General features: G+C 38.2%; 1 protein-coding gene across 4 annotated transcripts in view; it reads right to left on the bottom strand.

Annotated features, from left to right (window-relative positions):
• Positions 1-12,638, bottom strand: part of smarca2 (SWI/SNF related, matrix associated, actin dependent regulator of chromatin, subfamily a, member 2) — a 118,606-nt gene that overhangs the window by 104,651 nt on the left and 1,317 nt on the right. For all 4 annotated transcript variants that reach the window (XM_059969959.1, XM_059969960.1, XM_059969958.1 and 1 more), the window contains exon 2: positions 547-814. In XM_059969959.1, coding sequence (XP_059825942.1) covers positions 547-780 — 234 coding nt within the window. In that variant the 5' untranslated portion in view covers positions 781-814. The remainder of the gene's footprint in view (positions 1-546; positions 815-12,638) is intronic.

Raw genomic sequence — 12,638 nt, 5'->3', positions numbered from 1 at the left:
TATTACCATGTGTAATCATTAGTAACCATTACTTATATTTTCACATTATCTTGTGGCTGTCAATTTTTTGTGTAAAACAAAAATCTGAGATCCTGATCCAATGCTGAATATAATCAGCTTTTTAAATTCCTATTGCTTTCATGTTAATTGTCAGGAATTTTCAAAGACAATACAGTGGAACAACACATTAACTCCAGGCTCAAATGAAATATTTCTATTACTTTTAAATGCACTAGCTAGGATAGCATCATACATTTAACAGTGGATCTTGTGCTGTATTTTGCTATAAACAACAAAAAAAAGTAAAACTCCATTGAATGAGGAAAACAAATGCTGCAAATCCAAAATAAAAGGAGAATTTTTAAAGAAGAGAAATCCATAGGTCCATTAGAATCAATAAAGGTCAAATTCTTTTAAGAAATACACAGGTCCAATCTATGGCAAGAATTGCATTATTTAAAAAAATCTCAGCAAATTTTAAATTTGCTTGCATTACATGCGTTATAAGTAAGATTTATGAGTAATACGTTAAGGTAAGATCATTACCTTATGCATCTGGTGCATGCTATCCTGCTGGAACTCGCCTGGAGCTTGGGATGGCATTGAATGAGTTACATTTGACGGTCCTGGACTTGGACCTGGACCCATCATACTATGTACAGAGCCTGGTGATGGTCCTGGTCCTGGACTCGGGCCTAGAATTGGTCCAGGAGATGGACCTGGTCCTGGAGATGGTCCAGGATGAGGCATCCCACCAGTGGGATCTGTAGGCGTCGACATCTATGCCAGTGTTGCTTGTTGACTTGAAGAAATTCTACATGGAAATCCAAAAAGGTAAATAAAGATGTTCATACATGCAAAAGAACATAAAACTTTAAAAACTATTCATGGTTCTTTGTGCCCAAAGTACTCAACTGAATAACAATTAATACACAACTTCAGATTTTGTCACAAGAAATCTGTTTGTGAAAAATAGGTGGCAAATTGACAAAACCAAGGGCCATTTTACAATAAAACTACCAAATTGTGTTTACAAATGCGATCATTTCCTCTGCCTGAATTGCAGAGTATAGAAGACTGCAGTTTTATCTATATTATGCATACCAACATCTGTGCTTTCATGCTAGACTACCCACAATTTCATATTCGGGAAAACAGAAAAATAGTATTGCTAGCAAAAATATGCATAAGACATGAGTGCTGTCATTTTTGAAATGATTTTTTTTTCCTTCGGCAAGCTCTAAAGCAGACCTAGAAATTATCTATTTCATTCCTAATTACTACTAGAGCCCCAAGGCTTTTATGATACTTCCAAGGAAAATGCAAAATTGTACATTTGATTACAAAATTCTACAGAATGAAAAAAATAATAAATAAAAATGCTTGGAAAACAGAACCAAAGACTGACATAGATTTTGTTTGCTCGTCTACAATATGTAGTATTTTCTATAGTAGATATATGGAATGAAAACAACCTCTCATTACAGTATCCTAGCAATTGCTTGGAGAGGCAATATCATTTTTGACAGTTCCAGCTTGCTGTTAAGTTAATACAGTGAAATATCACCAAAAAAATGGAACGAATAAAGAGAATGCAATCTTCTCAATTGAAATCAGCATCTGTCAAATTATTAACAATCCTCAATTTTTGGTTGAATTCTTGGTCTTAAAAGTTAAAAATAATAATGGAAAAAATTCAAACACAAGCCTGCTGTGAAAAATTTAGCAATACACAGCCTACTTTTGCATTTATTTAAAAAACAATAGATGTGAAATCGAGGAATTTTCTTCCAGATACAAATTCATTCATGAAAACAGAGGAAATATTAATTTTTTTCAAGTCATAAAAAGTAAACAGTAAATGAGAAGTTACTTCTCTGCAATTAACTCATCCTCAAGGATTAGCTACATCGATGGAATACAGAGCATTATTTTTTCCCCAGATAGAATGACAAATTGTTTGTCATAAAACGTTCAATTTTACATTTCTATCCTTTAGTTCATCTCCCAGTAGGAACAATGCTTATTCTTTCAGAGAAAAGCAGATCACATGAAATTAAAGCCAACCTAAATGAACACCACAGAAACAAATTACATGCATCAAGGAGCAGGTAGAACAAACTGTTTTGATCCCTTATCTTCACTCAGTAATTCCACTAGCAAGAAGACTACTTCCTGCAGTGAAATAAATGGATGTGCTAGTTTACTTTTCTCCACAAAATTCTCAATATTATCAAACTGATACCACCAATGACCAAACCCCACCCCCAAACACTCCCCCCTCCACCCCCCCCCCCCCACAACCAATATAGAATGCCAGCTATGCTGATGGGAAATAGCTTGTATGCAATTGATCAATTTGAGTGGTAAACACTGGTGCACCTCAAATAAGCAACTGTTGTAGCTATTGAAAATTCCAAACACGATATCCAGGAATATACAAATCCAAGAAATTTATCAAAACATTTATCGGTTTTACAGTCACAATGGAAGCGCCAAATTTCCAACTTCATCTTCATTAAAAATTAAATTTTCCACAGAAATTTATACTTTTGAAAACCCGAGTTACACTTGTAAGAAAAAGTTTGTGAACCCTTTACATTTATCCAGTTTTCTCATAAAATGTGGTCTGATCTTCATTATAATAGACAAGCACAATCTGCCTAAACTAATAGCACACAATTGTACTATACTTTTCATTTCTTTATTGAACACATTGTTTAATCATTCACAGTCCAGGCTGGAAAAAATATGTGAACCCATGTACTTAATAACCAGTAGAACCTTTTTCAGTAGCAATAACCTGCCACAGAATTTCCTGTATACTACTGATCAGACTTGCACAATGGCAAGAAGGAATTTTAGACCATTCCTCCATACAAAATGTTCCAGTTCATCAATATTTCTGGGACACCTTGCATGAACACTCCTTGTCAGGTCATACCACACCATCTCAATTGGGTTAAGGTCTGGACTGACTTGGCTATTCTAAAACAAACTTTCTTCATTTTAAACCACTCTGTTGATTTACTTTTGTGTTTCAGATCATTGTCTTTTGCATCATCCAACTTCTATTAAGCTTCAACTGACAGACTGCTGCTACCTTAACACTCTCCTGTAAAATGTTTTTTGAATTCATTGTTCCCTCAATGATTGCAAGCTGTCCAGGCCATGGGGCAGCAAAGCAGCCCCAAACCATGATGCACCTTCCACCATGCCTCACAAGTAGGATGACGTTTTGGTGTTGGTGTGCATTCTGCCAAAAAGTTAAACTTCTGTCTCATCTGTCCACAGAACATTGTCCCAGAAGTGTTGGGGAACATCCAGGTAGTCTTTTGCAAACTTGAGATGTGCACTGTTTTCCATTGGTGTCCTTCCGTGAACACCATTCTTGTTCAGTGTTTTTCTTATAGTGGGCACACGAACAAAGACATTAGCAAGTTTTAGAGATTTCTGCAAGTATTCTGCTGTTACCCTTGGGATCTTTTAGCTCCTTCAGCTTGGCACATTGTGCTCTTGGTATCTTTGTAGGACGCCCAGCCCTAGGGAGAGTAGCAACAGTTCTGAATTTCCTCCATTTGTAGGCAAACTCTCTTACTGCGGACTGACGAACACTTACGTCTTTACAAATGTTTTTGCAGCCATTTCCAGCTTCATGCATCTCAACAATGCTTTGTCTAAGGTCCTCTGGAAGTTGTTTTGATTCAGGCATGGTGCACATAAATAGATCTTTCTTGAGAAGTAATAATCTGACTTTGTCTTTTTTTATATAAGGCACAGTTTCTCTACAACCCAAACCACCAATTTCAACTCAATGATTAGATCACCCGATTCCAAATAGCTTTTGTAGAAAGCATTACCCCAGTTTCACATACTTTTTTGAACCTAGACTGTGGTTGTTTCAATAGTGTACTCAATATTGAAGAAAAGTACAATTGTGTTATTAATTTAGGCAGATTGTGTGTCTATTATTGTGACTTAGATGAAGATCAAACCACATCTTATGATTAATTAATGCAGAAAAACCAAGTAATTTGCAAAGGGTTCACAAACTTTTTTACAACTGTATATTCCACCTACAATGGTCACAAAAGTATCTTGTAACCTGACATTCAGAAGCAAAGTTCAATGAACAATTTAATAAACAGACAACTACTGCTTGATAAGAGGTCATGAAATTAAGACAGAAAGGCCCTTCTCTAATTATTATTTGTATCCATGCAAATATAAACAGGAAATTGGTTTAGCGCCGATCAGTTCTGGATTGCCAGGCTAGATCAGGAAAGGGTTCAAATTGATGAAATGCTGATTAAGAGGGATGTAACCACAAAACTAAGAACAGAACAAGAGAAGGTAGTAAATGCCACACATATTAAGTATGCTGGTGGCAAGCAACTTTCTAATGAGAGGCTTGGTAATCAGTACAACACTATGATCATTAACACAGGAGTTTATTATGCCTTATAATTTCATTTACATAGAATGATAAAAGCCTCAGAAGAAGCATAAAGAGATGTCAAAACAAAAGAGATCAGGTGGTCAAAGTAGGTAACATATGGGGTTTCTGACAGGGTTTGAAAAGTGAACAAATTCCTGAAAGCATTATCATACAAATAAGGAATGTTAGGGCAAGAGACACTCAAGATGTTACAGAATAAATTAAGAGAATAATTTTGGATCTGAATAACTAGGAGATCAAGTCAAATAAACAATAATAAATAAATAAAATAAAGCAAGCTTGAGAATGAGAGACGCGAAGTCCTTGAAAATGAGCCCATATGTTATGGGAACAGTTCATTAATGGGGTGAGTGAAGTTATACCCTGTGGTTCAAGTGCCCGATGGCTGAGAGGTAATAACTGTTCTTGAACTTGGTGGTGTGGGTCCTGAGGGTCCTGCTTCTTCTTTCTGATGGCAGCAGTAAGAAGAAAGCATGACCTGGGTGTTGGGGGTCCTTGATGATGGATGCTGCTTTCCTGCAATAGTGCTCTGTGTAGATGTGCTCAATGGTGGGATGGGCATTACCTATGATGGACTGAGCTATATCCACTACTTGTTGTAAGATCTTCTATTCAATATTATTGGGTGTTTCCATACCAGGACATGATGTAATCAGCCAATAAACTTCCCACCACACATCTAAAGAAGTTTGTCAAAGTTCGAGATGTCATGCTGAATCATCGCAAACTCCTAAGGAAGTAGAGGTGCTGCCGTACTTTCTACGCAATAGCACTTACACGCTATGCCCAGGACAGATCCTCTAAAATGTTACAACATTAATTTAATGTTGCTGACCCTCACTACCTCTGATCTGCTGATTAGCACTGGCTAATGGACCTTTGATTACCTCCTCCTGGTCAAGAATCAACTCCTTGGTCTTGCTGCTATTGAGTGTGAGATTGTTGTTGTGGTACCACTCAGTTCGATTTTCAATCTTCCTCTTAAGTGTTCATTTATCACCACCTTTGATGTGGCCAACAACTGTGGTGTTATCAGCAAACTTATATATGACAATGGAGCTGTACTTAGCCACACAATCCTAAATATAAAGCGTATGTTGAGGGGAGGATAGCATTGAATGCTGAGCTGTAGTCAGTGAGAAGCATCCTGAAGTATGGATCTTCGCTGCTTCGATGTTCCAGAATTGAGTGAAGAGCCATTGAAGTGGCATCTGCTGTTGACTTGTGATGCTAGGCAATTTGGAATGGATTTAAATGGCTTCTCAGACAAGAGTTGACATGTTTCATTACCAAACTCTCAAAGCACTTCATCAGTGGAAGTACAGTACCATACAAAAGTTAAATATATATATATATATCTTAAGACTTTTGCACAGTATTGTAGCAATTTTATGTATTATACTGCAGTGCTGCTACAAAGAAAAACAAACTTATTGACACGTGAATAATAAATCTAATTCAGATATGGGTCTCTATTGTGGACTGACAGTGGGAAGGGGGGGATCACAGTTGGAGAAAAAGAGGAAGGAAGGGGGAGGCAGCAGGAAACACCAGAGAAAGATTCTCTAACGATCATTAAACCAAATGACCTTGCCTAGTGTCTCAGGGTCGCGTATGTCTGCTCCCATGCCACCTCCAACCGACACTCCTCTGCTGCCTGACCCACACCTCCCATGGTACTTCATCCTCACCATTCCTAAAATCCTTTGCTCCTGTACAAACTTACGCTCCACTCCACGTTGACAAATACAGTAGTGCACAAAAATCTTAAGCTTCCCAGCTCTATATACGTGCCAAAGACTTTTGTACAGTACTGTCAGTGCTACTGGATGATAGTCATTGACGCAGGTCACCACATTCTTCTTAGGCACTGGTATAATTGAAGCCTGCTTAAAGCAGGTGGGTACCTCAAACTGCCAAACCAAGAGGTTGAACACTCTAGTCAGTTGTTCAGCAGTCTTCAGTACTCAGCCAGGTATCCCGACTGAGCCGAATGATTTGGTGAGTTTAGCCCCTTGAAGGATGCACTCCCATTGGCCTCTGAAACTGAAATCAGGGGCTCTGGGAGTTCATGAAGATGCCTCCATGTTTTGGTAGTCAAAGAGAGTACAAGGCATTGATCTCAGCAGGGTGCAAAGCCTTGCTGCCACCTACACTGTCTGTTTCACTTTGTAGGAGGTGTTACAGCCTGTTACAGCTGTCAAGCATCCTTCAGTGATTCCACCAGCATTTTGTGTGTCTTCAGTGATTCAAGTTTGGTCCAGAATTGCCACTTCGCAGGTGAAATGGCTTTCTGGAGATCATTACTGAACCTTGTGTATTTAACTTGCTCACAAGTTGAATGCCACTGATCTGACCCTCAGCAAATTGCAGATCTCGTGGTTCATCCCGAGCCTCTGGTTAGGGAAGACTGAATGATTTTCTGGGGACACATTTGTCTATGACTACTTCTGTTTATAAAGTCTGTGACAACAATGGTGTATTCTTTCAGATTCCCTAATAATTCCATGAACGCTGACAGGTCTAACGGCTCACAGCAATCCTGTAGCCGCTCTTCAGCCTCCTGCAACCATCTGTGTGCTCATCTCTGAAACTTTGTTCTTTAGCCTCTGCCTGTAAGCAGGTAGGACAGTAAGTGACCTAGGCATGGAATGGTAGACATTCCTAAATGCAGTGTAACATTGGTCAAGTGGTCAACCCTGGTGCTGCAGATGATAATGATAATTGAACAGACTTCTTCAAACAAGCCTGAATGAAGTTGCCAACAATGATTTAAAAGGGGTCGGGAAGGCTGTTTGTTTGCCATTCATGGCACTCAATACATCAAGCACTTATACATCTGCCTTTAGTGGTATGAGAACTCTCTTGGTAGGCACAATCATCAGTTGTTCCAGTTTGGGGGAACAAGAGTATGACAAGACTGCTGTGTCTGAATACCACAGAGTTTATCATGAAACAGACCCCCCACCTTTTCCCTTCTCCAAATCCATCTGGTGTACTGAGAAGCCCTCGTGCCTTAGCAATGAAACAGGCAGGCCCGCAGTGATCCATCTCTATGAAACAAAGAACACAGTCACTCAATTCCCTCTGATACAGCAATCTTATTTAATGATATAGTCCTTCTGGCACTTCGAGCCACGCTGCCCCTGCAACCTCAATTAACCCTAACATAATCACAGGACAATTTATAATGACCGATTAACCTACCCAGTACATCTTTGGACTGCACGAGGAAATTGGAGCACCTGGGGGAAACCCATACATTCCACATACAGAAACTCCTTGCGGAACAGCACCAGAATCGAACTCCATGTTCCGGCACAGTTTGAGCTGTAATAGCATCACACTAAATGCAACGCGACCATGGTGCCCTTGTTAACCTGTACATTTGCTAACAAGATGCTAGAAAGTTTCACTCCCCAGTGTTTCAGACTAGCTTGGAATCCTGCCCTTCTCCCTGTGTTGGCCAGGGCAATGAGGCTTCAGGCTTAAAGGTGCCGTACCTGCATGCTTGGGAGTCAAGTATGCCAAGTCCTTCAGCAGATCATGAAATCGCTAGTTCATTAAGATGGTTCAAAGATATGTTACTTAAAGGGAAATTACAGACTACAGATTACATAGAAAGTAATTCAGAAGTAAATACAGAAGTTTTGGAAGCAGCCCATTAACACTTCACTGTGGTTCACCAGTACCATCTTGAACAAAAGATGATTCAACTAAAAGATCAATTTAATAAAACTGATAAGTTAAGAGCTGAGGTAGTTAGAAGAAAGCTGCAGTTAGGTGTCATTGGTGTGCAAATGAAAGCTAGTATTTGGATTATAAACTGAATAAAGAACAGAAGAGGTTATGTTTCATACTTCTACATCTTCCAATCACTACTGCTTCAATTATTAAAACAAAGTGATTAATGAAGATGACATAGCATTTTTGTCACTATCTGGTAAACATTTTTCCAGTATTGTTTGGTTAGGAGTGTTGGAAAAAGGATGGGCAAAGGCATTAGATAAAAGACGGAGTTAGAGTTCCAGTTTGTCAAAAAGAAAAGGTCCTGTAATAGCTGTGCGACAAGAAACAGTTACTGTTACAAGTTAATGAACTTTAATGGGTACTGACAAAAGTTAGATAATTCAAAGTGTATAAAGAAAAAGAACAATGCTGGAACTGTGAAATAAGGACTCTGCAGATACTTTGAAATCTGGATTAGAGTACTCAAAATATTCAGCAGGTCAAGTGCCATCTAGAAAAAAAGAACTTGTTAAAGGTTAACAGACTGAAGATCTTTCACCAAAACTTTCACAAATTCTGATAACAATTGCATATAACCAAATTGTAGGTCCTGATATCTGTACAATGTCCAAGTCGAAGAAATGCTGGTCCACAAGCTTGGTTTGAGCTTCATTAGAACAATCAGGAAGCCAAATTGCTCAGTACAGCATGAAGAATTAAAATGACAGGTACCAGGAAGCTCAGAGTCACCAAAGGACTGAACAAAACAGGTTTCTCTAAAGCAGTCACCTAATCTTCATTTAGTTATCTCAATACTGTATCACCATATGCAGTATGCTAAAACTGTAAAAGGCAAATTGAACTATACACACAAAATGCTGGAGGAACTTAGCAAGCCAGGCAGCATTTTTATAGGAAAATTTACAGTTGACATTTCATCAGGTCTGTAAAGGAACATAGCAGAAACAAGAGAAAAAAAAATCTGCAGATGCTGAAATACACACACACACACAAAAATGCTAGAAGAACTCAGTAGGCCAGGCAGCAACTACTGAAAAAGAGTACAGTCGATGTTTCAAGCCAAGACCCTTCAAGACAGAACATGGCAGAAGCCAGAATAAAAAAAAAAGTTGGGGGGAGAGAAATCGGGGAGCACAAACTGCAGGAAATAGGAAATTCCTGATGAGAAGAAGCTGGTCATATACATTAATGATCTGGATGATGGGGTGGCAAATTGGATTAGTAAGTATGCAGATGATACTAAGATAGGTGGTGTTGTGGATAATGAAGTAGGTTTTCAAAGCTTGCATAGAGATTTAGGCCAGTTAGAAGAGTGGGCTGAAAGATGGCAGATGGAGTTTAATGCTGATAAGTTTGAGGTGCTACATTTTGTTAGGAATAATCAAAATAGGACATACATGGTAAATGGTAGGGCATTGAGGAATGCAGTAGAACAGAGTGATCTAGGAATAATGGTGCATAGTTCTTTGAAGATGGAATCTCATGTGGAAAAGGTGGTGAAGAAAGCTTTTGGTATGCTGGCCTTTATAAATCAGAGCATTGAGTATAGTTGGGATGTAATGTTAAAATTGTACAAGGCACTGGTGAGGCCAAATTTGGAGTATTGTGTACAGTTCTAGTCACCAAATCATAGGAAAGAAGTCAACAAAATAGAGAGAGTACAGAGGAGATTTACTAGAATGTTACCTGGGTTTCAGCACTTAAGTTACAAAGAAAGGTTGAACAAGTTACGTCTTCATTCTTTGGAGCATAGAAGGTTGAGGGGGTACTTGAAAGAGGTATTTAAAATTATGAGGGGGATAGATAGAGTTGACGTGGATAGGCTTTTTCCATTGAGAGTAGGGGAGATTCAAACTTGAGGACATGAGTTGAGAGTAAGGGGCAAAAGTTTAGGGGTAACATGAGGGGGAACTTCTTTACTCAGAGAGTGGTAGCTGTGTGGAACAAGCTTCCAGTAGAAGTGGTAGAGGCAGGTCCGATATTGTCATTTAAAAAAAGAATTGGATAGGTATATGGACAGGAAAGGAATGGAGGGTTATGGGCTGAGTGCACAGGTTGGTGGGACTAGGTGAGAGTAAGCTTTTGGCACGGACTAGAAGGGCTGAGATGGCCTGTTTCCGTGCTGTAATTGTTATATCTTATATGACAAAAGGGAACGATAAAAAAGGCAAAGGACAGGAGGAGGAATCCAACTGGAGAGGAAGTATACTATGCAATAAAAAAGGAAAGAGATGGGGAACCAGAGGGAGGTAAATTGAAATGTTGTTTCATCTGGAAAAAATGTTTGGTGCCTCAAAAGGTAGAAATGCCAGAGGCAAAAGAGTAGGTGCTGAATCTTTAAAACACTTCTACTAACACTTCTGATAAAAAGTCATTAGCAGTTTCTCTCTCTACAGATGCTACATGACTAGTTGTATTTCCTTGGATTTTCTGATAGCTAGCATCTTTTATTTTGCTTTCCAAATGCAATTTTTAAGCCAAAAATGTACCTATAATGTTTTGGATTGACAAGTTTCTGAAGTAATTATTTTCCAGTCAGAAGTTTTCAGTTTACAAACTCATTTAAGTACCACATTTAAAAGGGAAAAGTATCCCTGTTGGCAATTTGAAATTAGGTATCAGATATCAAGTTATTACTGAAATTTCTAAAGCTTTGAACAAAACTTCACACATTGCCTCTTACATTGCTTTTCAACTTGACTTTCCTCATATAGCATTTCATTACTTGCAACCTAGATTTTTAAAAAAATTGCTACAGCTTACCATTTTAATTATCCTCCAAAACAGAAAAGTTGTTCTACCAATTTACATAGTTCAGTTGATTTGCAATTATGCTCAAAAGGATAGCTAAGTTACACAGCATTTCCTTTCAATAAATTTTCCAGATGGAAAGTTGTACCAGAACTTTAAAAGCTATGGTTATTTAGCCACAACTAGAGACGACATCCAGTACTGGTCAACACAACAGAAGGATAGCACAACAATGGATGGAGAGGAGATTTCAGGAGTATGTTGCCAAGATTGCAGCATTTTAATTGTGATGAAAACCTGTGTCTGAGCTGGGGATTGAACAAAGGTCGAGGGACAATTTAAACAAATGGCAAGTGTTGTAAAATACAAAATTAGGAATCAACAGCTTGCATGCTTATATAGTAGTTCTCTTCTGTTATATATAATACGGCCAAATTGTCTATGTTTATTCATACCTTCAAAGAAATCCTGGGACAGATTTAACCTTTGTGTTACAGTATTATTTCAATTGAACCGCTAAACATATGGGAAAGTACAAATGGACCACCAGGCGGTAAGTAAAATAACAAGCACATGAGGCAGTAGAGATACATAGTCACATAACACAGAAAGAGGTCCTTTTGCCCACTGTCCAACTCAATCAAAAATGCATTTACACCAATCATACTTTATTCCCTTTCATTTCTCACTAATTTCCCCAGCTTTGGCAACTCACCCACACAATTTAACTACTAACGATCAGGACTGGAATTTGGAAAGAAACACAAGCAGTCAACAGAATAAGCAAACTCCACACAGACAGCACCATAAGTCAAGGTGGACCTAGGATGATGGTTATGAGAAATCAGCTGCACCACTGACAGCCCAGACCGTGCAAGTTTCTATAATTCTTTAATAAACGCAGCAGATACCTTTGTTGAAATTACTAAATTAAGCATATTTGTAGCCTGCCAGTTAGCACTAAAATTCACTGAAATATTCTATACACAATTTCAAAGAACAAATTGATTATGGATATGACATGATTTTGAATGCATCCCATTCACAAGTAATAACTACTAAAAATAAAACTTACTGCAAATACCAGTAAGAGCTGTGATATTTAAATTTTATTGGTAGATCAGCCTCAACACCAGTAATTAAAAAAAAAAGCAGGCTATAATATCCGATAGTTTTTTTTCAGTGCTCAAAACACGTTCTGCTTCTAACAAAACTAGCAATTTTAAAATCAACATTACACCACTATTTCCAAAATCTTGAGTTTCAGGCATGAAATTTAGGATGCTCAATGTTATCGGAGCATGCTAACTGCAACCTTACAGACCTTTGTTTTCAAGTGTCACCCTCATGTATTTACTCAAATTTAATCATAACACAAGAACTTTGCATTAACATGGAATTTAATGAGAATTAGGATCACAACTTTATATTTAGTCCTCTTCTCCCCCCCCCCCCCCACAAAAGATTTGAGAGTAAAGAATTTATAAAGACAAAGTAAGCAGACTCCAGAATGATTTAACAGAAGGGTTACTTCATCTCTATTTCCCTGATCCATCAACATAACGAAATCCTCAGTAGCACACCACCACGTTTGCTACAAAAAAAACCTCAAATGATTTATGATCAACACTTCTGAAAAATGAAATTTAAGCTCAGACATTTTTATTGCATAAAACAG

The sequence above is a fragment of the Hypanus sabinus genome, chromosome 5 (genome assembly GCF_030144855.1).
Source record: "Hypanus sabinus isolate sHypSab1 chromosome 5, sHypSab1.hap1, whole genome shotgun sequence".
NCBI classification, from domain to species: domain Eukaryota; kingdom Metazoa; phylum Chordata; class Chondrichthyes; order Myliobatiformes; family Dasyatidae; genus Hypanus; species Hypanus sabinus.
The sequence above is the reverse complement of the archived record's forward strand: the minus strand, read 5'-3'. Positions and strand labels throughout refer to the sequence as shown.